General features: G+C 46.6%; 1 protein-coding gene across 1 annotated transcript in view; it reads left to right on the top strand.

Annotated features, from left to right (window-relative positions):
- The window catches only part of sptbn5 (spectrin, beta, non-erythrocytic 5), a 34,845-nt gene extending 11,318 nt beyond the window's left edge, over positions 1-23,527 (top strand). The window contains 67 exon segments of the mRNA XM_051078194.1: positions 27-215; positions 217-231; positions 411-617; positions 691-850; positions 962-1,098; positions 1,736-1,942; positions 2,057-2,209; positions 2,672-2,802; positions 2,978-3,229; positions 3,418-3,493; positions 3,888-4,099; positions 4,352-4,598; positions 4,729-4,868; positions 5,055-5,154; positions 5,338-5,508; positions 5,629-5,793; positions 5,952-6,041; positions 6,166-6,302; positions 6,406-6,592; positions 6,720-6,829; positions 6,925-7,015; positions 7,543-7,659; positions 7,985-8,142; positions 8,258-8,390; positions 8,708-8,853; positions 8,987-9,101; positions 9,186-9,296; positions 9,394-9,573; positions 9,650-9,853; positions 9,948-10,097; positions 10,181-10,285; positions 10,556-10,744; positions 10,855-11,010; positions 11,238-11,429; positions 11,504-11,599; positions 11,679-11,800; positions 11,874-11,988; positions 12,072-12,185; positions 12,267-12,388; positions 12,799-12,961; positions 13,038-13,226; positions 13,344-13,421; positions 13,502-13,674; positions 14,161-14,251; positions 14,446-14,592; positions 15,168-15,305; positions 15,398-15,565; positions 15,734-15,822; positions 15,932-16,118; positions 16,240-16,308; positions 16,395-16,538; positions 17,156-17,352; positions 17,472-17,676; positions 18,075-18,254; positions 18,334-18,489; positions 18,581-18,798; positions 19,069-19,258; positions 19,342-19,518; positions 19,719-19,826; positions 19,905-19,949; positions 19,951-20,868; positions 21,017-21,085; positions 21,743-21,826; positions 21,919-22,010; positions 22,144-22,260; positions 22,701-22,897; positions 22,979-23,527. Coding sequence (XP_050934151.1) covers positions 27-215; positions 217-231; positions 411-617; positions 691-850; positions 962-1,098; positions 1,736-1,942; positions 2,057-2,209; positions 2,672-2,802; positions 2,978-3,229; positions 3,418-3,493; positions 3,888-4,099; positions 4,352-4,598; positions 4,729-4,868; positions 5,055-5,154; positions 5,338-5,508; positions 5,629-5,793; positions 5,952-6,041; positions 6,166-6,302; positions 6,406-6,592; positions 6,720-6,829; positions 6,925-7,015; positions 7,543-7,659; positions 7,985-8,142; positions 8,258-8,390; positions 8,708-8,853; positions 8,987-9,101; positions 9,186-9,296; positions 9,394-9,573; positions 9,650-9,853; positions 9,948-10,097; positions 10,181-10,285; positions 10,556-10,744; positions 10,855-11,010; positions 11,238-11,429; positions 11,504-11,599; positions 11,679-11,800; positions 11,874-11,988; positions 12,072-12,185; positions 12,267-12,388; positions 12,799-12,961; positions 13,038-13,226; positions 13,344-13,421; positions 13,502-13,674; positions 14,161-14,251; positions 14,446-14,592; positions 15,168-15,305; positions 15,398-15,565; positions 15,734-15,822; positions 15,932-16,118; positions 16,240-16,308; positions 16,395-16,538; positions 17,156-17,352; positions 17,472-17,676; positions 18,075-18,254; positions 18,334-18,489; positions 18,581-18,798; positions 19,069-19,258; positions 19,342-19,518; positions 19,719-19,826; positions 19,905-19,949; positions 19,951-20,868; positions 21,017-21,085; positions 21,743-21,826; positions 21,919-22,010; positions 22,144-22,260; positions 22,701-22,897; positions 22,979-23,136 — 10,449 coding nt within the window. The 3' untranslated portion in view covers positions 23,137-23,527.
- Positions 23,528-26,990: the final 3,463 nt, after the last annotated feature.

Here is a 26,990-nt window from a genome sequence, read left to right as displayed (position 1 = left end):
TGATCAGTTTAATAAATGAACTTCAGGCGCTGGAGGCGGAGATCCAGGCTCAGGAGTCTCTGTACCAGGGAGTTCTGGGTCGAGGTCAGGACCAGCTGTCCAAACAGAGTCAGGTGAACCAGCGAGCCGTCCAGAAGTGGATCAGGACTTTAAAGAAGCAGTGGAGCCACCTGACCGACGAGGTGACGGGACGCCGAGACCGACTGCAGGCTGCATGCTGCCATCAAACAGGTAAACAGGGAAACATGTTGACTCAGGTGAGGAGAAGGAGCCTGAGGACAATCACACTGATGCCAATCCAGACCTGTCATAACACAGTGAGGATGTACTCTGGGTCCTGGTTTATGAGGACTGGATCCAGGTTTCCTCAGACCTCCGTAATTTACAACAGATGAATTTTTTCTCTGCAGTACTTTGCAGATGTGGAAGAGGCTGTTTCCTGGTTGGGTGACAGGAAACCGCTGCTGACCAGCGAGGACCACGGGAAGGACGAGTCGAGCACAGCGGCTCTGCTGCAGCGCCACCTGAGGCTGGAGAAGGAGATGGCGGCCTTCGCCTCGGAGATAAAGAGGCTGTCAGAGCAGGCGAAGAGCGCAGCGCAGCTCACAGCTCTGACTGTGAGTACGGACTGTTTCAGTCATCTGACTGTTTCTGTAAAAAACTTACCTGACTCTGATTCTACCTGTGTAGGCGGAGCCTCCGCAGAGTAAAATGATCCAATACAGCGACTCGTCTGGAGAGGAGGAGGAGTCAGCCACTACAGCATCATCGCCTAGTGCAAAGGTTGGCAGGGGCACCCCCCCTCAGAGTGAGGAGACCAAGGCCAAGGTCCGCTTCAGATACAGCAGAGGTACTGCAGGTCTGATCTGTGGCACTGTCACAGACATCATACAGGCCTCTGTGAGAAGGTGTTGCAGGACTCCTGGGATCTTGTATGAACTGATTGTTGTCTTCTGTTCAGGCCAGTTTCCATGGGACCGTAACGAGATCGTAACCATCATCAGCACTGAGCCGGACGGAGACAGAGTCCTGGCCAGAGACGGCCGAGGAAACCAGCAGCTCATCCCCAAAACCTACCTGACCCTGCTCCCAGCCGCTGTACGATCAATAATCAGTAACAATGATTAATAACCTTTAAATCAGTGTGTAATGATCAGTCATCTTAGATGTAGATGAATAGATCTTTGATATTTTCAGATAAATAATAATAATTCAAACTTATTGACTGTTACTTGTGGCGTTCCTCAGGGTTCAATGTTTGGCACATTAATGTTTGTTTTATACATAAATAATATATGAAAAGCTTTCAAAACACTGAAATTAATTTTATTTGCTGATGATAAAATTTATGTTTTTGTGTTAAAAATTTGAAACATTCTGTGACAAGAACATATCAAAGCTTCTGACGAGTTGGTTTGAAAGAAACGAACTTCATCAAACCATACGGTAACATGTCTAAAAGAAATTTAAGAGTGAAGAGAAATCAAACCAAAGATAGATTACATATACTGTATAAAAAACTACTTGTATTGTTCATTAATACTTCCATACATTACCTACTGTGTGGAAGTTTAGGAAATTGCATGTAAAACACATACAAATCCAGTTTTTATGCCTCAAAAGAGGTGCAAGAGTTGTAGACGCAGTCGATTTTAAAACAGTATAAATCTACTACCTGACCATTAAAGTTAACTTCATTAACTTAATGTCCTCCCGTCTTCCTCACCCTCTTCAGACTGCCCCCCCACCCACCTCCACCAGTGGCGTGCCAGAAAGCTCGAGCAGGAAGCTGAGTTGTCCGAGACGAAGTCGCTCGATGCGTCGCAGCACGACTGAGATCCAGACAACAGGGCTGCCAGACCCACAGTACCAGAGAGACACTGTGGAGAGCACGCAGACCGGACTGGACCAGGACTACAACTCCCTGTACAACCTGGTCAAGGTGAGGGAGGGGCAGCATGGGAGATGTAGTCTGGAGGAATCCCAGCTGTGATTGAAGATTATAAAATACCAGATTATAAGGTTCAGATTTGTTGTCCTTGTTTTGTGTTTTCAGATGAAGACGAGACGTCTGGAGGAGACACTGCGTCTGCACCGATTCTACAACAGCTGCCAGGAGTTCGAGTCGTGGATGGAGGATAAAGAGAACATCCTGGACACCTTCAGCACCGACGCTGACAACCTGGGTGTGGTGCAGGCCAAATACGAGGTAAAGATTTTACATTACATGGTTCAAAAAACATAACTTCAAGAATGAGTTCAGCATTTTAAAAAATCCTCTTCTTCTCTTTCTGAGGATGAAATGACCTCAGGTTTTCACAAAAAAATCCTCAGCAGCAAAAAGATTAAGTTTGATTAAATAATAGATAAGTGGCTAATTAGGCTCATCAGTTATTTACAGTTAATGCTAATCTTCAGCCTGTTCATAACAACACTGAACTTAAAAATATGTGGTTTTACTCGTTTAGAACCAGGTTCTGATGGCTCTTGTTTTTCTCTATTGGATATATATATATATATATATATATATATATATATATATATATATATATATATATTGTGATATTAAATTATAAACGTATAATGTTTACATTGTAATAAGATGTTTGGCCATGCTGTCCTGCCTTAGCTCACAGAATTAGCCTGTGTTGACGTTGACTTCCTGTTTTAGAACTTCCTGACTGAGTTGGCCAGTGGGCGTGGCCAATTGGATGACATCATCAAAATGGCGGATGAGCTGGTGAGGAGTCGGCACAGTAAGCAGAGAGAGATCCAGGCCAGACAGAGGACGATCTCCAACAGGTACAAACCAGTGAAGACAAAATATCTTGATCGCCCCCTGCTGGCTGGCTGCAGTAGAGGTCATAAACCCGTATTAGTACAGTGGGAGGAGGTGGAGATGTGTCGTCCATCTTTATTTCCTTGCTACAAACCATCAGAGCTAAAGAACTGAACCCGTTCTCCCTCTGATCCTCAGGTGGGATCGGATCCAGCAGCTGAAGGACGAGAAGGGACACGAGCTGCTGAGTACGGCAGACGTGCAGTCCTTCCTGCAGAGCTGTGAGGAGGCCAAAGCTCAGCTGCAGGGTCAGCTGTCCCAGCTCGACGTCGTGGACATGGGCTGCAGCTCCTTCACCCTGCTGAACGAGGAGAAGAACCAGGTTCAGGCCCTCAGAGACATCCAGGCTCTGGAGGCCAAGATCACCTACCTGAAGAGCATCGCCAAGATGTACGGGTCAGAGTAGACAGAAAAACTATGAGTTTGTTTCACTGTAAAAAAAAAAACGGATTAAAAAAGACAAAGCAGAAGAATATAAACACAGCCATGTTTAGATGTTTGTTTGTGTTTACCAGCTGAGGTGAGCTAGATAGAGATTAACTGTATCTCCTCGTCCATGATGTCACTTCCTGTGTTAGGAAGCAGGACTGCAGTCCGGCAGAGAGTGCAGCCATCATGGAGGAGGTTCGGGGTCTGGAGGCTCTGCTGAAACAGGTTTGAGTTCAAGTGAGGTGTCCTCTGTAGACTGAGATGGCTCCACCAGTAACAGAGTGAGTGGTGACAAGAAAGAAAAACCTTCAGGTTCTTCTCTCTGCTCCTACAGAAGAAATAATGACCTGCACTGGTTGTATCTCAGTGACCGATATCATCATCACACAAGGAATGTGTCTCTGATTATGGCTCATATACATGAAGGCAGCAGATGTACTAAACTTAAGATATGAATCTGTGAACGACTTCACCGGAGAAGTTTAGCCTCTTACGATTTGAGCTGTTTAAATATCTTTCAGCATGGAATCATTAGCAGTAATGTCAGCTTCAATCTCTGCAGAATATCATTTCTGACAACCCTCAGAAATGATATGAGTCCTATCCTGTTGTCTCTCAGGTGAAGCATCAGGCTGCAGACAGACAGCGCCTCCTGGAGGAGGCCCGCAGGCTGCAGAGCTTCCAGCAGCAAGCCAAAGAGCTGCAGCGCTGGGTGGGCTCGGTGCAGGACCGCCTCCTGCAAGTGGAGACGGCCGCTGACGTGGCCTCGGCCGTCGCCCTGCTGGAACAACACCAGGAACTCCGGCTGGAGATGGAGGAGCAGAGGAGGAGGTAGGGAGCAGGAGTCAGGAGGTACCGCCACAATAAAACACGGGTTATCACTGTGGCCTGGATGTGTAGTAGGCCGACACGACAAGTTTCATCTAATCATGTATGGATATCCAGAGCTGCCAATATTAAAACAAAATAATTTAGCCTCATGCCTTTTATTAACTCTTATTCATTTTTTTATTTGAATGGATTGATTCCCAGTGTGGATGAAAAATTACAGGCTGGATATCTCCCTGTGCTTGGTTTTCTCAGGATGCAGGAGATGGAGAAGTTGGGGAAATCTCTTCAGCAGGGCTCTAACAGGACGATGGGTGGCGTCGACATCCAGCAAACCCTGGACAATCTCACTGCTGATTGGTCCAAGCTGGACAGGATGTGGACCAGCAGGAAGCAGCATTTGGAGGAGGGGCTGGAGCTCCAGAGGCTGAACCAGGAAGGAGACCGGATCGAGGCGGCGCTGTCCGGACATGAAGCCCGACTGAGGGTCAGAGACGTCGGGGTGAGGAGGCTTCACTCTCATCTGTCAGTCCACCTCAAAGAGAAAGCTGACTTCAGTTGATCAGACTGACGTGAGACATGAAAACAAACGTCTGCAGATACTGAATATATCTCAATGTTTACTGATGCAGGACTCAGTGGACAGTGTCCACAGTCTGCTGGGTCGGCAGGAGGAGCTGGAAGGACTCCTGAAGGCTTTGGACCAGCGAGTTGATCACTTCAGTGAGCGCAGTCAGAAACTCATCAACCAACAACACTACGCTGCAAAACAGTAAGAGAACAGAGATGTCAGCGTCTGTACTCACTATAAAACCACCGAAATTAATTCACAAAGGTGGGGCACGATTATGAAACCATTATCGGCCCCACTCCAGTTGCGTTACCTGCATGTATGGTACTTAGACCTGATGTAACTGTTCTGTAATTCTGTTTTAAAAATCCTGAGTTTATGTTTCAGCATCAAGGAGAGGAGCAGGAGCATCCAGAGGGCCAACAGGAGGCTGAGAGACAGCTGCAGGGAGAGGAGGAGTCTGCTGCTGGCCTCCAACAAATACCAGGTATCATCTCACCATGAGCAGACCCAGGACCAGTTTCAGTCTTTGTCTGAGTCGCTGATCTGAAAAAGAAACTACAGAGTTAGTTCGTATATTTATCTGCAGTGCAGGAGGATAGGACCTGACAGACCTGGATCCATAACACGTTGATGTTTACTGCCATGGAAATGCTGTTTTGTGCTGCAGGAGTTTCAGAGGGATGCAGACGAGCTGCTGCTGTGGATGGAGGAGAAGTTTAAGGTGGCCGAGGACGAGTCGTACCGCGACCCCACCAACGTCCTGCAGAAGCTGAAGAGACATGAGGCAGCTGAGAAGGAGATGAAGGCTAACCAGGTGTGGCTGGACAGACTGGTTCAGGTAAACTACAGCCCTCTGCTTCCTCTGCACTGACAACTGTTTCCAATGGCAACAGCTACAAAGGCATTTACTTTTACATTTACTTTACCAACCTGTCACTTTTCACATGCACCTGTTCAGCTGGGACAGGAGATGATTGCTGAAGAGCACTACAACAGTCAGAGCATCAGCAGGAAGTCCACTCAGCTCAGCAGCCTCTGGAGGAGACTCCAGGACAAGATGGCCGACAGAGGAGACAAGCTGAGACAGGCGGGGCAGCAGGAGCAACTGATGGAGCTGCTGCAGGTAAAGAAACACCTGGCTGAGTTACTGACTGTAGCTAACCTTTACCTGTCCCACACCTGACTCACTCACCAGCTAACAGACTGCTAGTGTTGACTAACAGCTGTGTACCTTAGTGTTTACTGCATTAGTCTTAGTAAACTCATCCGTTCCCTCCTCAGGATGCTAAACTGAAGATTGAAGCCATCCAGTGGATGCTGAACAACGCCGCCAAAGGTCACGACCTGCGATCCAGTCGACAGCTGCTGAAGGTGAGGACACCGATGCAACACCTGTCTGATCTTTGGACAGTTGAGAGATTAAAGTCTACAGGTGGGTCTGCCTCGTTACTGTGGGGATGGTCCCTGTCAGTAACTGTTGTGTTTGTGTGTGAAGGAGCATCAGCAGCTGGAGCAGGAGGCCAAGGAGCTGGCGGAGAAGATCAACTCCATCGTTAGCAGGGCCAAACACCTCGCCTCCAACCACTTTGACTCTCACAGGATCCTCCAGGAGACCGACACTTACCTCACTCTGTGAGTCCACGGCACTGATGAGACTAATGTCGTAATCTGGAGCAGTTCAGGCGTCTAAATGTAAAAGCTGTTGAACCATAACCCTCTCCTGTCTGTGCCGCAGGTTCAAATCCCTCCAGAAGCCTCTGGACCGGCGTCGAGCTCAGCTGGAGGCGTCGGTGCTGCTGTTTGAGTTTTATCACGATGTGGACTTGGAGCTCAGCTGGATCTCAGAACACCTTCCTGCCTCTGGATCCACAGGATACGACAAGTCTCTGGCTGGAGCCATCAGCCTGATCCAGAAACACAAGGTACCAGCTGGATGACGGCTAAACAGCTTGAATGTGATAATGATAATGATGAAAGTAAAACTGATTCGTTACATGTGAAGATCCAGTTTGTCTGCTCACACCAGGCCTCTGTGTGTGTTTTATCTAGGAGTTACAGGCTGAAGTGAACGCCCACCAAAAACACCTGAACCACGTCCTGGAGAAGGGCCGGAGCTTGGCCAAATCCAGCAGATCAGACGGAGAGGAAGTTCTCCACAGGTGGTCCTGTTTTTCTCTTCAGTGTTGACTGTGGATTTTATGTCCAATATTCTTCTGTTATTCATCTTTACTTCATGTATCTGCTGTTTTTACAGGTGCAGCCAACTGAAGGCAGAGTGGGAGGAGCTGCAGGAGACGTGCAACAGGAGAGCAGCTCACCTGAGCAAGGCCGTCACGAGAGAACAGGTGTGATTACTGTTTTGAATGGAAGGAAGCAGAATATGGAACAGCGAAGTGAATGTCCATTACTTTCCCCTCTGTCAGCTGAGACTGTGACAAAAAAGGAGAAACTGTGAAAACTATGAAAGTGACAGGAGATTATGTCACTAATCAGAAGTCTAATATGAGTTTCTTGTGGCGTCCCACAGGGCTCCGTATTTGAACCACTTTTATTCCTCAACTTCATTAATGACACAGTGTTACGTCACTTGTTGCTGATGATACTAGTTTGTTACTTTCTCATAAAAACGTCTATTTACTACCTCATTGTAAATAACTCTTGTCAGGTCTCATCTACATGATTTCTTAGTGTTTTACTGGAAGAACAGTTAAGTTTGCAGTGAGATAACAACACCTCACAGACTGAAGTGTTGTTTAGGCTGCCTTTTCTTCCTCTAAGGTTTTAGATCTGTCCTTTCTGAAAGTAACATTAACCCTGATTACAGAAGGAAAATGATGAGGTCTGAAATTTGTCCAATGTGATCTGTGTCCAGTTGCTGTTGGACTGCTCAGAGCTGGAGTCCAGGCTCACTGAGACGCTCAGTCTGGTGAACACTGATGACTATGGCAAAGACCAACTGGCCACTCAGAGTCTCCTCAGCAAACACCAGGTACAACGCACACTTTGAAAGGTCTGAACTTCACTACGACAGGGGATCTCAGATCGTTCCCTGTGGAACTCCTCATCAAAGCGAAGGTCCAGATGTTTCCAGGAACCTCTAACAAACTGTTATAACTGATATATTTTGAAGTGATAAACCCAGAGGTGTTTGAATGATCTGACACAAATTTACAGCTGGATTTGGAACCTTTTTGGTAAACTAGCACTAGTTTTTTGACAGCTGTGACCACTGTTCACGTCAACTGGAGTTATAACCAATGGCCTTCTGGTGCCATCACCTGTTGTTGATCAGTAAAACCCTCCCGGTTCTGCAGGTGTTGGAGGGCCAGCTGGAGGTGCTGGAGGTGGAAGTGGAGGAGCTGGGAGACCAGGTGGAGCAGGCGGTTCAGAACTGGAGTCTGGAGGAGCTCAGCAGACCCTACAGCCACCTCAGCAGCCTGAACCAGCAGCTGCAGCACCAGGCTGCTCTCAGGTAAAGACGGAGAGGAGGTGGTAAAGGTCCAGAACGCAAATACTCAGATACCATCACAGGTCCTCCAGGGTCTTATTTTACACATGTGTCTTACTGCCCATGTGTCTCCTGTCAGGGGTCAGAGGTTAAAGGAAGTCCTTCATCTCCATGAGTTCAGACGAGAAGCCTCAGAGTTGGAGGACTGGATGAACCAGCAGAGACAGACAGCAGAGTCTCAGGACCTGGGCAACGACTACCAACATGTTCAGGTTACATCTCTTTAACCAGAGTCCCACAGATCAATAGATTTAGTACTGTGCAGACTTTAGGCAGTAAAAGTAGAATGAAGACCATTCAGACCATCGGAAAATAGTTCTTTATGACTCGAATTGTGTGTTTGAACTCAGTGTCCTGTTGCAGAATGAATCTGGAATCGATCAGACGCCTCCGGATAATGGAGAAGAATCTAAACGTCTAAAGAGCCTAAAACCTCTGAACCGTTTTATTGTTCTGTTGATAGTTACATGTTAAAGACTGTTAAAGATGTGAACGTCAATGTAAAGAGTCTCTGTGTTTGTTGCTTCAGCTGCTTCGTGGGAAGTTTGAGGGTTTCCTGAAGCAGCTGGAGGTCGGAGAGGAGCGACTGCAGAGCTGCAGCAACGTGGCTGCTCAACTTATCCGCAATAAACACCCACAGAGCACCGCAGTCAGAGAAATACTGCAGCAGCTCAGGTACATCACACACTAACACACTGAGGTTCAGCTACAAGGTTTAGAATTAGCTGCTTATCTCATAATTAGTTCTTTTATCCATTCTGTACTGTCCCTCTGTCTTTGTGTTAATTCTGACATTGTTTGTTTGCAGTGCATGCTGGGAGGATCTGAAGGGTGTGGCCAGAGAGCGTCAGGATCAGCTGCAGAGAGCTGAGGAATGTCACCGCTTCTACCAAGACCTGTCTGACGCGCTGACGCTCATCCAGGTTTCTGTTCACACATCAGTTCCTCCAGCTGACTCCTGTTGAAGCCTCAAAGTCTTAACTTCTCTTTGCTCCCTCTCTCCGTAGGAACGACAGAAAAGCATCCCAGACGACGTGGCGAAGGATCTCCGAGGAGTGATGTCACAGCTGAGGAAACATGAGGCTCTGCTGCACGAGCTGGCCGCCACAGAGCAACAGGTGCAGACACACAGACATTAATGATGATCAGTCAGAAGTGATTTTCCGTCAGTCTGAGGTCTCTCAACGTTCTGCCTGCGATGTGTGTGTGTTGCAGTTGCAGGAGCAGCTGGACGCCGTCGACCCCGTCCTGGATCTCTGCACACCTCAGCTGAAGACCCGCCTCCACGACGTGCAGCAGCAGGTGGTGGAGCGGTGGGAGGAGCTACGACTTCACACTGAGCAGAGGGAGGAGGAGCTGAAGATGGCGTGTCAGCGATACCTGTTCCTGAACACGGTGAGGGCAGCGGGATGGACGAATGAATCAGCTTCCCATATGTCAGGTCTTACCTGTGTTTCTCTGTACTCTCCAGGCGCAGGACTACCTGCTGTGGTGCAGCCAGCTGATCGGTGCGATGGCCGCTGAGGAGAGCATCAGCGACGTGGCCACAGCCGACCTCCAGCTCGCTCAGCACCAGCAGCTGTGGGCCGAGATGGAGGCCAGACAGGAGACCTACCAGCAGGCTCTGGACATGGGAGAAGAGCTGCAGACACAGGACAGGAGCAACAGGAAGGAGGCGAGGACAGTTTTAGATTGTTGTTATGGTCCAGAGGTCTTTTCTGGTCCGGTCTGGTGACGGAGGTGTTTATTTTTCCTTGTGGTTACTTCAGGTGTTGGAGAAGCTTGATGCCCTGCAGGCGGAGCGAGACAAACTGGAGGATCAGTGGAACAAGAAACAGAGTTGGTTAGAAACCGTCCACCTGGAGCAGGTCTTCTACAGGGATGTCAGCAGCATGGACAAGATCTCCAGCTCACAGGAGGTACATTCATCTTTATGTTTGCTCTCCAAAGGAAGACAATAATTATCTGTCTCTCTGGTAAATCCTCTGCTGTGTCTCTGCAGATCCTGTTGCAGAACAGCACTCTGGGAAACACAGTGGACGAAACGGAGGGTTTGATAAAACGTCACGAAGCTTTTGAGAAGCTGCTCAGCTCACAGGACGACAAGGTACTACAGTGTTGGGCTGCAGCTAACCAAGGACGTCACTTGTTTTGTCCCAAAACCCAGAGATATTCAGAGACTGCTTCAGCTGTAGTAACATGAAATAAACATCAAATCTGTGGCAGACTTGCAGCTCCCTAAAACAAAACACGACGTTCAATATTCACAGCTCCGACGTTTGTAAGGTTGAATGTTGGTCGTTATTGTTTTATTCAGGCCGTTCCTTTACAGTGGGTTTAAGGTGCTGATGTTATTACCTCCCTGTGTTTGGTGCAGCTGTCCTCTCTGAAGGAGCTGGCTGACCAGCTGAAGAAGCAGCTGAGCAGAGAGAAGAGTGGAAAGGTTCAAAGCAAACTTAAAGTCCTCCTCCAGAGACGGGACAGGATCAAGGAGTTGTCCGTCAAACGCAAGGAGGAGCTCGAGCTCTCCAGGATGCTGTGTGTCTTCAACCGAGACGTCACCCAGGTATTCGAATCTAAGCAGTGCCTGCAGGCTGGAAGGTTCCAGAGATGTTGTGTAGAATTTTACCAACCCGTTGTCCTGTTTGTGTTTTTATCTGCCCCTCCATCTGTCAGGCTGAGGAGTGGGTGTCCGAGCGGATGCAAAAGATGGCGGAGGATGGTAAGGCCGACCTCAGCAATCTGCAGACCAAGATGAAACTCCTCCAGAAACATCAGGTGTTCGAGGCCGAGATCCTGGCTCACAGCGAGATCATCGCCTCTGTGCTGCAGGTGAGAGGAGACGAGATCAGATCAGATGAAGTGAGGTGAGTTGAGAAACACAAAAGATGCAGTGAGAAGTAATGACCTGACACCATGATACAAGATGGGACGTCAGAGGATAAAAAGATGAGATCAGACATTAGGAAACTGAATGAGAGGATGAAATAAGACACGATGGGATGTGAAACGTTTGGAATGTCAGTGTGCAGACCTCAGTCTTGTTCTGCTGCCTCCAGGCCGGGGAGGAGCTGGTCTCCCTTCATCACCCCAGGTCCAAGGAGGTGAAGAGGAGCACAGCCACTCTGCAGCTGCACTGGGAGGAGCTGAAGAAGGCCGTGGCCACCCGAGGGAAAGCTCTGGAAGACAACAGAGACTTCCTTGAGTTCCTGCAGAAGGTGGAGGAGGTGGAGGCCTGGATCAGACACAAGGTAGGAAAACCATTCTGATCCACATGAGACCACCACCTGTTGGAGTACACGAAACTGACCTGTCTGTGTTTCAGGAGGTGATGATTAATGTTGGAGATGTTGGAAAGGACTATGAACATGGAGTTCAGCTGCTGAAGAAACTCAGCGAGTTCAGGGGAAGTGGAGATGGGGTGAGTCGACGGTGGAGCGGCTCCTGATCTGTGACCGCTCACACTGTGCTGCAGTACTGACCGTTTATCTGATCTGTAGGAAGTGACGGTGGATGACGCCCACATCACGGCCATCAACAGACTGGCAGCCAGGCTGGAGAAGAGACAGAGTGCTGACGAACTGGCGACCGTCAAACAGAGGAGACGGGGACTCAACGACAGGTAACACTCACCTTCGATCACTCCTCTGTGGACGGTTTTCTCAGTTCGCCACTAAATGTCTCGTCTTTAACAGGTGGAGTAAGTTTCATGGAGATCTGAACGCTTACAAGAAGAAGCTGGAAGGGGCGCTGGTGATCCACGCCCTGATCCGAGAGCTGGAAGAGGTCAGGGACCGAGCCAACGAGAAGGTCGGTCATCTGTTTCCACCTGCAAACCACGTCAGGTTCACGTGTTGTTTCCTGGTAATGAAGGTTGTTGTGTGTCCCTGTAGATGCTGCTGCTGCAGGGCCAGGACTGTGGTTTTGATGTGGAGAGCGTAGAGAACCTGATCAGACGCCATGAGGAAATGGAGAGAGAGGCTGGGGTCATCCAGGAGAGGTCAAAGGTAACTTAACTTTTATAGATTGGACATCAGAATAACACTGAGGACTTTTAGGGTTTGACTGTATCACTCTGACCTCCTCAGGCTCTGGAGAAGGAGGTGTCAGATCACCTGGCAGCTCGATCCGTGATGAGCGACAAGCTGAAGAACAAACAGAAGGAGGTTCAGAAAGCTCTGAAGACTCTGGACCAAGAGGTCAAACACAGGTGAGGGGGATTTTATTATTGGCAGAAAGGTAAAGTCTTCTCTCACTTCCTGCTGCTCGTTAAGATTCTTGGTTCTTCCAGTTTGAAAATTACACTCTTCTCTTTTGATGTGCAAATGATGATGCCTTCCAGTTGTACCGGGAGCTCAGGGAAGTGTCAACTGGAATCCCCTGAAGTCAGATTTCACATTAAGTCAGTCATACACGTAGTATTGTTCAGTTTTTATCTGTGGACATGTTGAGATGTTAACTGGAAATGAAATGCTGTTAACTCGTAGGTGATGTCACTCCCAGTTCTGACCTCCGATGCTAACCGCACCCACCATGATTCTTTAGCTTTTCCAGAAAGCTGAGAGGTAGTTAAACAGTGTGAGTTAACAGATGGACTCATGGGAAACGTTGTTTGTTTAGGAAGGAGAAGCTGCAGGAAGCGCACCAGCTGCAGCTGTTCAAAGCTAACCAGCGCCTCCTGCTGGAGTGGAGTGTGAAACAGAGCAGCGAGATGGCAGAGAAAGGTCTCCCCAAGACCAGAGCTGAGGCAGACCGGCTCATCATGGAGCATCAGGACTGGAAGGTGAGCGCTGCACTAACTCAGTGTGGAGGGTCTTAGATCAGACGTAACGTTAAACCCCATCAATGTGTGTTTCTAGACGGAGATCAACGCCCGTGCCGAGCGCATCGACTATGTCCGGGACTTTGGTCTCGGGCTGATCCGGTCCGGGCATGGAGCGAAGGCAGAGATCCAGAAGGCTCTGAACCAGCTGGAGGAAGCCAAAGCTGGACTGGACCGAGCCTGGCTGAGCCGCACCACGATGCTTCAGCGGGCTCGGACCCTGCAGGTCATGATCAGGGTTTATCTGCATATGAAATGTGCAACTGAGAGACTGATGGACTCTCTCTTCTTCTGAGCACAGTATAATACTGACTGAGTCTCTAATGTGGTCTCCACCCTGCAGGTCTTCCTGGCCTCTGTGGAGCAGTGTGAGAGCTGGCTCAGCAACAAGGAGGCCTTCCTGTCCAATCAGGATGTCGGGGTAAAGATGTCGTTTGGAGATGTGCTCAGTTTGGGGAAATGTTCAGGTTCATCACAGCGTTTTCCTCTGTGTGTTTTCAGAGCTCAGTGACGGAGGTGGAGACACTGCAGCGGAAACAGGCGCAGTTTGAAGAGGCTCTGGAGGCTCAGGTGGACCAGCTGGACCAGGTGGAGAAACTGGCCCAGGAGATGATCCAGCAGAGGCACTACGACTCCGACAACATCAGAGCCAAGAGCAAAGCGCTCACTGCCAGGTAACAACATCCCTGCCACACTGAGAGTCCAGCTCTGTACAGACAGGTGGTTTCTTCTGTTTCATCACGTCTGCAGTCGAAGGAAAGTTCAAATGTCTGAGTGTTTTCACCTCACTGACACCGAGAGGGAATTTCTTCTGTTACAAACGTTCAGGTGGACTCAAGGATGAAGTGATTAGATTGTGATGGGCAAAGGTCAAAGGTGAAGGTCACCGTGATGTCACAAAACACCTGTTTATCCATGATTCATGAATTCATATTGAACAGTAGCTTATAATGTGTAAAGGTTTCATTTGCTGCTGTTTTTAAACTTAGAAATAAAGTCATCAGAGCAGGTTGACTGGAGAAGAAACAAAATGACGAATGAATAAAATGTGATTAAACAATACAGCTACAGTTTGAACACGTTTAATGAGACGATGACTGATTGATTATTGCTTGTTTATCGCTCCACAATCGCTCACTCTCACCTGTGTGTCTGTGAAGGCGGAGTCAGCTGCAGCAGCAGAGCAGATCCCGTCATGAAGCCCTGGATCGATCGCTGCAGCTGCAGCAGTTCTTATCCAGCAGCTACCAGGTACTCTACTCTACTCTACTCTACTGTAATCTACTGTGTTCTACCCTGCCTCAGTTTACTGGACTCCACTGCACTTTAATCTGCTTTGTTTTAAATCAGTGATGAGTCTGCTGCTGTCTACTCTGTATCTACTGTGTGTGTGTGTTTTCCAGGTTTGTCTATTAAATGTGTGTGTGTTTGTGTGTGTTTTCCAGGTGAGTGTGTGGCTGAACGAGCGTAACGCCGTGGCGTTGGATGAGAGCTGGAGGGAACCAACCAACCTTCAGGCCAAGCTGCTGAAACATCAGAGCTTCGAGGCTGAGATCCTTGCCAACCGCTACAGAGTGGACACACTCACCAAGGTGTGTGTGTGTGTGTTTGTGTGTGTGTGTGAGATCTGCTGTACATGAGTGTGTGTGGAAAATAACATACGTAGGTACATGTTGTATGTTGATGCATCAGACTGAGATGACAGAAACTGACAAATCAACTCAATGAATTTGTGTCAGTTTAGTTTTATTTTCTGACTTTTTAAAAACACAACTCAACAAACAGAAAAACACAAACTGAAAAACAAAAACAATAGAAACATCAGTAGTTCTGCAGCTTCTTCAGATTCAGGATTGTTTCTCAGACACTTTTACTGCAACTGATCAGATCAGATTTGTGTGTCTGTCTGTACAGACTGCTGTCGTAATGACGTAGGTTTCTACTCTGGATTTTACATTGTGTGTTTGAGCAGCCAGAGTAAAAAAAAAATCTGATGTTTTTTCATGGTTTGACTGATCTGATGGTTTGTCGTTCATTTTAAGAGGAAACATGTTTTTACTCTTTAAACGTAGAAAGTAGGTGAAGATGTGAGTTTTCTGACAGGTAACATGTTTGACCTGATCGGCGTGTGTGTGTGTGTGTGTGTGTGTGTGTGTGTGTTTCTCAGGAAGGGGAGAAGCTGCTGTCAGAGTCTCGGTCAGCTGACGTGAAGGTTCGACCTCGACTCAGAGAGCTGACGGACAGCTGGGACTCTCTGATCCACAACTGTAAGGAGAAGAAGACCCGGCTGCAGGAGGCCTATCAGGTACTCCTCCTTTCATCTCAGGCAGCAAAATAAAACCTTCCTGACTTCATCTGTATACAGACTGTGTGTATCCTATGTGTCTGTCTTGTTAGGCGCTGCAGTTCCAGCGTTCGCTGGATGACATGGAGGAATGGCTGGGCTCGGTGGAGAGGGAACTGGCCAATGAGGACTGTGGGAGCGACCTGCCGTCTGTTAACAGGCTGCTGAAGGCTCTGCAGGGGCTGGAGCAGGAGGTGGACGGACTCCGAGACAGAATCCAGGTCCATAGTTAACATCGGCTTCTGAATTTAGTTCACATCAGTTGTTCTTATCCTTTAATGTTGCTGCAGTTCCTCCGTCACGATCGAGGAACTGTCAGTTTTCATGTGTTCTTGGTGAAACGACTCTGCAGGCCTGAGCTGTTAACAGAGAGTGTTTTTATTTATCAGAACCTGGTGGAGACGGCGAAGACCTTCCACTCTGAGGGAAACTTCCTGGCTGAGGAGATCCAGACCAGAGTGGCCCACACCATCAATAGGTCTGTACCAGCGGATGAACTGGGGGAGGTCTGCAGCATCGTTTCACTCGGTGCCACCCGGGAACATGGATGTTAACGTTACTGTGTGTCGTCACATCTGCTCCGTCAGGTACAACAGCCTGTCGGAGCCCCTGCAGAGGCGCGGGGAAACCCTGGAGGCCTGGCAGGTCCTGTTCCAGTTCTACAGGGACCTGGAGGAGGAGGTGGCCTGGCTGAGCGACAGACTGCCCTCCATCACTGCTAAAGACTGGGGCAGCTCCCTGAGCAGCACCCAGCAGCTGCTCCACAAACACCAGGTAAACTTCAGTGACAAACACACTAACTTGTCCTTCATTCCTCTATTGAGAAGAAAAGCTGTGGGTGAGACGTGAGGTCCCTCATCTAAGAAAAACGTTTTGAAAAATGATTCTTTTCCAGGCTGTGATACAAGAGATCTCGAGCCGCGCCCCACTGGTCCAGGCAGTTCAGGAGGCGGGACGTAGTTTGGTGAGGAACCAATCACATGGGCTAAATCTCCTAAAGTGAGAATGTCAGGAATTAAAAACAAGGGGGTTACATTTTAACGCTCTCAGGTCAGAGGACGTCACTTTGCGTCTCACGATATCCGGGAGCGTCTGGAGGAGCTGAAGAGTCTCCACGAGGAGCTGACGACGGAGGCCGAGAGGAAGGGGAGACTCCTGCAGGAGGCGCTGAGCATCCACAGCTTCCTCTCTGAGGTAAAACTCTGACGCAGGACGGACGATAAAACAATCCTTTTCATTCCAATCATGAATTCAGGAACTAACCTGTTGTGATGAGGTTTGGTAGAGTGGTCGTAGTTCTCCGTGCTGACTGATGGAAGATGCTCTCATGTCTAGTGTCGGGGTTTGATTTAATTTTACAACATTAATGAAGCCTAATTAATGTTAACAAACCTGTGGCTCCAACCTGAGAATGAGCTGAGTTGGAACAAACTACCTGATCCAGATACTGGAGCTCCTGATCCAGAATTCAGAGTTTAACAAGCTCCAGATGTCGATCTGATGCATAAAAAGCTCAGGTGTGACTCTGTGTTTAACCAGCTGCGATCAGTGATTGTAAATCAAATCAGATTTATTCGCGTTTGTTGGTTTGCAGCCTGATAACTGTCAGAAAACATCCTGTAAAATGTGTTCGTCTTCTTCACCTTCTTCCTCTTATTGTTGTTATTATTTGATTTTTATCATCAGAGAGAAAGTCAAAACACGTTTGAAAGAATTAGTTGCTTTAAAAACATCTCAAACGATCAGCTGATGGATTGATCAGCTCGCTGTTTCAGCTTTAATAAGCTTTATATAATTGTGTGTGTGTGGAGGTGTCGGAGCTGGAGCTGTGGTTGGAGGAGCAGCGGGCTGGTCTGGAGTCTCGGGACTGTGGGAGGAGCGAGGAGGCGACTGAGGCTCTGCTGAGGAAGCTGGACTCTGTGGACGTGGAGCTGGACACCCAGAGGAGGACGGTGGAGCGGCTGCAGGAGGGCGGAGCGTCACTGCAGCTCCTCGGACATCCCAACAGGTAAACACAGAGAACAGGAGTGAGCTCAGGAGGCCAGGTCTGATTGTGGCTCGTTCATTTTATTTATTTAAGAAAAATATCTGGAAACGTGTCGTTTTTTTTGTCCCTCTGTGTCTTAGCCACCTGGTCAGCGATTCCCTCCCTGCTGTCCTCGAACGCTTCGAGACTCTCCTCAGACTCTCTTCCTCTCGCCGTGCCGCCCTGGAAGACCAGCTCCGTCTCTACGTGTTTGAGAGAGAGGCCAAAGAACTACAAACATGGCTGAACTCCAAGAAGTCTGTGGCCGAGTCCGAGGACTGCGGACAAGATCTGGAGGACGTAGAGGTGAGTCACATGAGAACAAGATGAACTGTGTGGAAGTTTAAAGATTTTATCTTCATGCTGTTTACAGCCCAGCTGAGAAAACACTTAGGAAGTTAGTCTATGTAAAAGGTTTATGCCATTAATGAACAGTTAGAAGATTAGAAGACAGTTTAGAAGATTAATATAATAACTAAATAATGAATATAATATAAGTTAAGGTGTTGTATTGTTGGTGCAGGAGGTAAAAACAGGATGTTCTGTGGTTGGAGCCATGAGGTTTTTTTGGGTATTCAGCAAATATCAGCAAAAAAATCATATACAAACATGACATGAAACATCATATACAAATGAATTTGCACAAGTAATCAGGAGTTTCTTACCATCAGTGTGTCCCTCACTTCTTCATCTTCCATCTGCAGGTTCTTCAGAAGAAGCTGGAGGTTCTGGTCTCAGAGGTGTCCGGTCTGGGTCGGAGCAGGCTGACTTCGGTGCAGCAGCTGGGCCGAGGGCTGCAGCAGGACGAACAGGCCCGGAGGAGGGACAACGCTCTCAGCAGGCTGTGGGACGACCTCTACAGCTGCATCAGGACCAGAGAGCAGGTGCAACCCGGTCACCGGTGTTTAACACTCGGATGTGAGAGGACAGAGGTGGTGATGGTTCTGTTCTTTTGTCTTACAGACTCTGCAGTCAGCGAGGGAGATTCATCAGTTTAATCATGATGTGGATGAGCTGAAGGGCTGGATGGCTGAGAAGGAGGCTGTGCTGGACTCGGAGGACCAGGACCATGACCTGCAGTCCATCCAGACTCTGCTTAGACAACACAAGGCTCTGGAGGTAGGAAGGTGCAGACGTGACGACTCATTGCAGAATAACGTGTTAAATAGCTTAAACTGAAATCTGCTGCCTGCTTGGTGTCTCCTGACAGAGGGACCTGGTCCTGATCTCTGAAGAGGTGACCAGGAGGAGAGAGGAGGGCCGGGCCCTGACCAGACGGCAGCCTCAGTTCAGATCCTCCACGGCTCAGAGGCTGCAGGAGCTGGAGGCCTGCTGGACCAGCATTCAGGACAAGGCCTTCCAACGCTCTGCTAGACTGGGCCAAGCTGAGGACGTGCTGAAATACTTATCGCACTGGACTGAACTCATGTAGGTTCTAAATCACATCTCAGCAGTAAACAGAACAAAACAACAGACAAATTATAACTTTATCATTTGTCTGACGATGATGCTGCATGACAGGTCATCGACACAGATTTTATCGTGATCCCTGAACAAGGTTGTTTAATGTCCCAGCCCTACTTTTTCATCTTTTGCTGTGGAAACAAAACATTTTTTAGAATAAGATGGAGTTTACTGGAGTTTACAGATCAGAGATAGCATAGCAGAAACAGTCTGACTTCATGTCTCGTGTCTCAGGGCCTGGCTGAAGGAGATGCTGTCTCTGGTGCGAGGGGAGGTGCAGAGCGTGGAGGGCGCTGACCTGGAGCAGCTCATTAAAAAGCACGACGAGTACCGCGTCCAGATCGACAGGCAGCTCAACAAATCACAGGCTGTGAAGGAGGAAGGAAGGCGACTGATAGAGGACGGAGGCTTCATGTCGCAGGAGGTAACAGAGCAGCAGCAGATGCGAACATGAACAATCAAAGCAGGTTAGAAGCGTCTGTTAGTAACTCCTCCTGCTCCTGCCAGGTGGAGGAGCGTGTCTTTGAGCTGGAGGAGCTGGAGACGCGGGTGGAGAAGGTTTGGGAGGAAACCAGGCTGCTGTATGAGGAGGAGCTGGAGATCTCGCTCCTGCAGAGGGAGCTGGAGCAGGCAGAGCGCTGGCTGAGCTCCTATGAAAACACTCTGATGGCCGAGGACTACGGGGTAAGTCAGGACCACAGCGAGCTAATTCATTTTAGCTCGGTAGACTACCTTTCTCCTTCTCCTCCTTCTTTCTTTTCTCTTCTTTTTCTCTTGAATGCACTGAGGTATTCATACTTCTCCTGAGGTAAAGGATGTGTTGACCTTACCTTTCTAAAAACAGAGTGAGGTGATTGATTGTTTTGTTCATTTGACCCCTCCAGGACTCTGTGTCGGATGTAATGGAGCTCCTGAAGAGGCAGGAGGACTTGGAGGCCATGATCCAGGCCCAGAGCGACCGCTTCATCGCACTACAGAAGAAGAAAACACAGGTTGGTTGGTAACATTACCGAAGCAAAGAATGGACACCATTTTCTCTTTGTTCTGAATCTTAACGTTTTTTATCCCAGAGGGAGAAGAGACTGGGTCTTCATGGAAATGAGGACAAGGACCTTTCAGGACAGGAGACCTCCAGCCAGAGTCTCATCGCTGAGGAGTAAACCGTCAGATCCGAAGACCCCGTGGATCTCCTCCTCTAGAGACAACGTCCGCAGAGTCAGCAGCAGCAGGCAGACAGACAGAGCAATCAGACCATCAGTGCTAGACAAGAAAACAGATGGTCTCACCACCTCTGCTAGTCCCCCTCCGAGCCCGGCTCTTCACCCTGATCCAGATTCCAGGAGGCAAAGTACCGTCAACAAGAAGGCTCAAGAAGACTCAGCTAGTCCTCCTTCTAGTTCCAGCTCCAGCCCGACTGTAAAGCCCTGGAGAAGTCAAACTAGACACTCAAACATAAATCCTGACGCTCCTCTCAGAGCATCAACCGACTTCTCTTCTCCAAAACGTCCTCCATCACCTCCACCCTCCCCCAAACTTTCCTTATCCCCTCAAACCTCTGTCTCCTTGTCATCTGAACAGCCTCCTGAGGAGGTCCATCCTCCCAGAACCAAACCTCCTCTGGCTCCAAAGCCCAGAATCTCCTCCACAGAGTGGATGTTCAGACGCCACTCTGAGCCCCTGAAGCCCGCCACACCACCTGACTCACCTCCGCTAATCAGACAGCTCGTCGCTTCCACTGAACCACCGCCCCGACCTGTCGCAGGGAGACAGACCCCCCCTGAATCACCAGCACCTTCGATGAGAAAACAACTCTCCAGCCTGGAATCACCGATAAGTGAACAGCCTGACCTTCCTGACTCTCCAGCTCCACCTACTGACAAACAGGTCACACCACCTGACTGCCCAACTGTCAAACCAATCACAGCTGAGAATACTGATGCACCTGGCCTTGCTCCTCCAGCAAGGGAGTTACCTCCATCTCTTCCACAGCAACAAAAGACGTTAGATCCATCGGAGGACCAGCCCACAGCCGAGGTAACAACTGTCAGACAAGTTCTTGTTCATTCTCAAACTTTACAGATCAGAACAAACCGATTTATTAAGAAAAGTATTATTATTATGTGTGATGTTTGATTATTGGAAACCTGATTGGCAGCCACTCTCTCACCTGTTGTGTGGTCAGGTGACAGCAGTGCAGCCAATCAGGATGGAGGGGACGCTGGAGATCAAGCTGAAACAAGCAGGAAACAAGGTGAGAAACTTCTCACTCATCTTTGTCTCATCAGACAGGACGGAGATGACTGTGTCTCAGTTTGTGTACTTCTGAATAAGCGAGTTCACTAGACTAGTATGGAAACATGCAGTGCACTGTAAGAACCATCATGGTGACTAAAACAGTCAGAAAGTTGAGTATGGAGTGATGGACACCTCTCACTCTCAGCTGTTGCATTCTTGGCTGTGTAGTGGAAGGGGAGGAAACAACATGTATTTTTTCAAGCGTTTGAAAATGGCATTTGAAAATCGTCTCTACCAGTAACATTGTACCCCAGTGAGTACACTGTGTACTACATGTCAGTGTTTTCTAAAGGTGGTTCAGATTTCATAGAAATTGAAATTGAAAGACATGTGGAAGTTAAAGGTGGCTGATGCTGAGCAGTGGTTATCATAGTCAGCAGTCATTTTCCAGTTCCAGTATTTTATCTGTTTAAAAACATTCAGCGTCATGCTTCAGCTGACATGAAAAGCATCTGTTTTTGATTAATCGCAATATATATTTATTGAGCCTGTTTGATCAGCTGTGATCATAATTAATATGATGCTGAGTGCAGGCAGAAACAGACAATAACATTACAGAGTTTAACCTCTTGTCACTGATTGTCTCCTGCTGGTCTGGTCTGGTCTTCTGCAGGGTCTGGAGCACTGGGAGGAGGTGTTTGCTGTTCTGGAGGGAGAAACACTCAGTCTGTTTAAAGACCGAGCAGCTTCTGCAGAGGTAGGATAAAAAAAAACACTGCTTCACTAACACTGAAAACATACAACCTAGAGAACCTAAAACTCATCAGTATGTGTGTTGTGTTTCCACAGAGGACCTCTAGGTGGCCTCCTATCAATATGGTCGGAGCAGTTTGCAGGGAGAACTCCTACTACAGGAGGAAGGAGAACACATTCAAACTGATGTAAGTGAACAAACAAACTCTGGATCATCACAGCTTCACTGGAAATGAACACACAGGATCTGACCTTTTAATCCTGATTTTACTTTGTGTTGTGTGTGTGTGTGTGTGTGTGTGTGTTGTACGGCTGTGTCAGACTGGAGGATGGCAGTCACTACCTTTTTGCAGCATCCAGCAGAGAGCTGCTGCTGCTCTGGGTGAAGAAGCTCCAGAACTGCCCTGAATCTGCCAGCAGCGACTCTGACGACTCAGGGTGAGAGCACACACCCAGCTAGGGCCGTCACTTTTCCAAAAAGTTAATATTGAATGAATTCAAAATGACCCGTAATTCATTTGAATTCATTCGAATGCGCCGCCCTCCCCTGCACGCTCTAGCCCGCTCCCCCAAAACACCACAACAGCAGTTAGATTAGTTAAAGATTTAGCCCCCATTGTTGATAATGTGATGGCTGTCATGCTTTCTAGTTCCAAAAAGATTGAACTGTTTGTTAGGGGTTTTTTGTGATAATTGTGAGTAGAAAATTTCACATTTGATGAGCTTGTCTAGCAGTTTTGTCCCTGCTACCAGTGTTTGTGCTAAGCTAAGCTAAACAGGACACACAATATGACAGATATAATTAAATGTCATTTACTGTGGATCAGAGGAAAAACATTCTGATGTCAGACATTCAGCCAGTCTTTGTCGTTGTACAGGAGAGCCTCATCTGTAAACCTGAGTTTAGAGAAGTTGGCCGAGGCTCCGGACGATTTGGCCTCGTCCAAACCCCTGGACAGGAGACCTGAGAGCCTGGAGAGACAGTCATCCACAGAGAGCCAGCCTCCTCCCAAACCCCCCCACACCTACTACAACAAACACCGCTACCCTGAGGGAGGGGAGGGGAAGACCACAGGTGAGGAAACACAGCAGGTTACTGCTCGTTCGCAGTAATTCAGCCTGGGTGGACGTTTGGTCTGATTGTTATTTGTTGCAGGTTTACAAAGCCGCCAAAGCCAGACTCCTTTAGTACCCCCTCCTGCACCTCCTCACACCCAGGACCCCCCCACTGTGACCCCCGAGGTGACAGACGACAGCACGAACAAAGACAAGCCGAGAATGAGCGTCTTCAGGAAGTTTTTCACTAAGAAATAGAGCTTCTGTAAACCGACACCTGACGTCTGCGACTAGGCTTCTTCATCACCTTTCAGTATTTCTCATTCTGGGCAATCAGAATGGTACAGGTGATCACACCCTTTGTTAAACATTCAGATCAGAATAATGAGGTTTTTAAATTTCCAGACAGAATACCTGAGGGGGTGTCTTTAAACAAAGCCTTATTAAAAGCTCATTAAACTGCCTTTATTACACATTCTTACAAAATAAAGATGTGTGACACGCTCACAGATAAATGATTGACAGAAAACCAATACAAACAAATTTGCCACATTTAGCAGCAGAAAAGGTTTTTTAAAGAAAATGATGAAGCTCTGTGTTTTAGTGATGTTTAAAAGATGAACTTTGGTTAATGATTCATTGTTTTTTTTTTTAAAAAAGAACTCCATTTATTTATTAATGAGCAACAAATCCAAACATCTTCAGACTCATCCTCTCCTCCATTCAATCAGATCAATAAGTGAATCATTAAAAATAATGAGTCAGATTAAGACTTGTTTGAGAAATTAAAGTCAGTTGAAGTGTTGAGACTCATTCACTTTATGAATCATAATCATCATAAATACCTTTTAACAGTCTGTTTCTGCAGATCAGTTTAGGACAGTGTTATTTGTATTTATTTGACTGATTACTGTCAGATTCCTGTGTTGCTTCCTCACGGTAGCAGACACACACATCTTTATAAATCTTTATAAATGCACTTAACTCATTTATTTGATTGGGTTCCACTGAATGTTTTAATAAAACATTTCCACACTTCATCGCTGTTCCTCCAGTTTTCTTTCTATCTCTGCCAGTGTTTGCTGGCGTGTGATGTCATTGACTGCGACACAAGTCGTCATTGGACATGGCTGGTGGCGGGCAAAGTCAGAAAAACGTGAAAATATGGAATAAAAAAATAAAAGCAACGTTTAGATCGAAGCTTTGGTTTGTGAGAACGTGGAGAAGCTTTATTACTGCACAAGCCAGGATGTTAAAAGGAGCTGTGGAGCTGTTTTTGTCCAACACGAGTGAGGCTGAAGGTGAGCACAGGTAAGACTGATGAGCTAACTAATTAGCAGTGAGCATTAGCCTTCTCTGTTAATGATGTCTTTTGGGCTTCTATTTACAATTTAATGTGTGGGTAAGACTGTGTTGATGAGATGTGTGTTGTGGTCCCTTCAGGAGGGTGGTTGACAGCACAGTGTGAGTCTCTGCCATTTACACCTTTCTGCGGTCACTGCACACATCTTGTGTCTCTGGAATGTTGTGTTCCATCCTGTTTGTAGCTGTTTATCATCTCGCTCTGTTCGTGCATCTGTTTGTGTCTTTGTGGTTGTTTTGCAATCATATTGTGTCTTTTTGTTTTTTTGTGTCTGGACCTAGTAATCTATCCATGGTCATCCCTCAATTGCGGATTAATCACAAGTTTAATCGCGATATGATATTATATCGATTCAGTGGGCAAGGATTCGATGGTTGCTGTTGTCACAAGTTCAGGAGCCCGCGATCGATATGAGACGATTCTGCTGATTTAACACAATCACTTCCATTTAAAACAACTTTTGAGCTCAACCACACATGTAAATGACAAACAATCTTCTCTTCACAGCTGCCTGTGTTATCACGATGAAGAAAAGCTGTGACAGCAGCAGCTGACGCCTCCACGCTCTGCCAGGTAAGGGACAGTATGATGTCTGATCGATTGATGATGTGGGCTCGAGCACTGAATTGATGTATCGATGTACAGTGATGGATTGTTACACCCCCTAATGAACATTTTGACTCTGTGCACTTCCGCAATGTATGAGCTGAGATTACAGTCGTTACACTAATAATTAAGCTTCTAAAATCAAACATATTTTTTCAGATGTTTTTACATTGCTTTTCTCTTTTAGGTCAGTCACAACTTATTTGTAATTGTCAAGGTTTTAGTGTTTAATTTTCACCATCATGTTCTCCTACACTGTGTGAGTTTTAGTGAGAAACAGTTTCCCTTACTATTTTAGGAGTTAGTTAATCAGTGTTTCAGGTGTTGTACTTGTGTTTTCCAGGTCGACTTGTTCAGCTGCTGCAGCTTGGACAGAAACACCAACATCACCTTACAGACCAACAGGTATGAGTCTGAAATTATAGTATTGAATATAATAAGAACTGATTTTTCATGTCTATTAAATGTCATTGGCCTGTAACTGGTCAGAGCTCAAGGTGACATTTTCAGATGTCTTGTTTTACTTAATTAACATTATTTAATATTTCTCATATGACAAAGAAAACTATTAAAGCTTGTGTAAAGCAGTAATACTAAGGCATTGAGTCAGTCACACCTCAGAAAGTGTGCATTAACCACCCAGCTAAATTTGAATTGTGAAAAGCGCATATATATAAAATTAGGTTTCAAAACCATGACAAAATAAGAAGCTCTCAACTCTGAGGTAGCTGGTTTGTTGTCTTGATGAAGAATGAAGCCATTTTTCCACAGTTGTGGTCTTTTTCTTTGGACTTTTTCCTCACAGTTTGTTTTTCCTTAACAGTGGAGATATTCTTATACTGAGTCATCAATCATTTCGAATGATCTGTTTGTTGAATGTTTTCAGAAGTTTTTGATGTGTATGGTCCAGAACGCTCATTGTCTTGGAAATCTTCTCTGCCTTCACAAAATCTTTTGTGCCATTCAAGCACATGTGACATGCAGTGTTCCCCATACACCTCAGTTAATTTACGAAAAGATTCAACTGCTGTTTTGTTCAGTTGCTCAAAAAATTTCAAGTTAATGCGTTACTCAACTTTTAAGCGAATCATTTTCCAACGCCTTAGCAAAACCACATTCACTTCAATCAGCTATCAAGTAGCTATCAGTGAACTAAAGACGTCACTTATTGGAAGCTTACAGCAGTTGTGTGTGAATATCCAACCTTTAATATATTACACTTGGTGTGACTGTAAACCATGTGGTTTTATCTTCATAAGCATAGTCACATAGCCATACCTTATAGAATGGCCAATTCTACACTTTTTTCCCAAATATAGAGTTGATGACAGTCAACTACTGATTTTCTGAAACAGCCTCTAATGTTTCTTAAATGGTCTATTTCAGCTGTAATGTTGAATATTTCTGTGTTTTCATGAGGAATAGGTAGTACTGTATTGATAATTGTCCTTCGTATGTGTCTCGTTGATTTTCTCCAGGTATCACCAGTTGGTCCACAGCATCGTCCACCATCACCGTCCAGTGTCTAAGATCAGAGACCCCTTACCATACAATTTTTGACTGTTTTTTACACATTACCACATTATGACACTTTTTGATGTTTTTTGACGTCTTACCAGGACATCTTACTATACTATGACATTTTTTCATGGTTTTTGATGCCTTGCTATACTATGACATTTTTTGACATCTTACTATACTATGTCTTTTTATGACATTTTTTGACACCTAACTATACTATCACAATTTTTGACACCTTACTATACTATGACATTTTTTGACATCTTACTAGGACAATTTTTGACACCTTACTATACTATGTCTTTTTTTCTTTTTTTTAAACTTTTTTTGACACCTTGCTATATTATGGCATTTTTTGACTGTTTTTGACATCTTACTTTGCTATGACATTTTTTGACATCTTACTATACTATGACATTTTTCGACGTTTTTTGACACCTTACTATACTAGGACATTTTTTGACTGTTTTTTGACATCTTACTTTGCTATGACATTTTTTGACATCTTACTATACTATATCTTTTTTTTGACATTTTTTGACACCTAACTATACTATGACATTTTTTAACTTTTTTTGACACCTTACTATACTATGGAATTTTTTGATGGTTTTTGATGCCT

This window comes from Lates calcarifer, linkage group LG19, assembly GCF_001640805.2.
Source record: "Lates calcarifer isolate ASB-BC8 linkage group LG19, TLL_Latcal_v3, whole genome shotgun sequence".
In the NCBI taxonomy this organism is placed as follows: Eukaryota; Metazoa; Chordata; class Actinopteri; family Centropomidae; genus Lates; species Lates calcarifer.
Note: the sequence above shows the minus strand (reverse complement) of the source record. Positions and strands in the feature narration are given on the sequence as shown.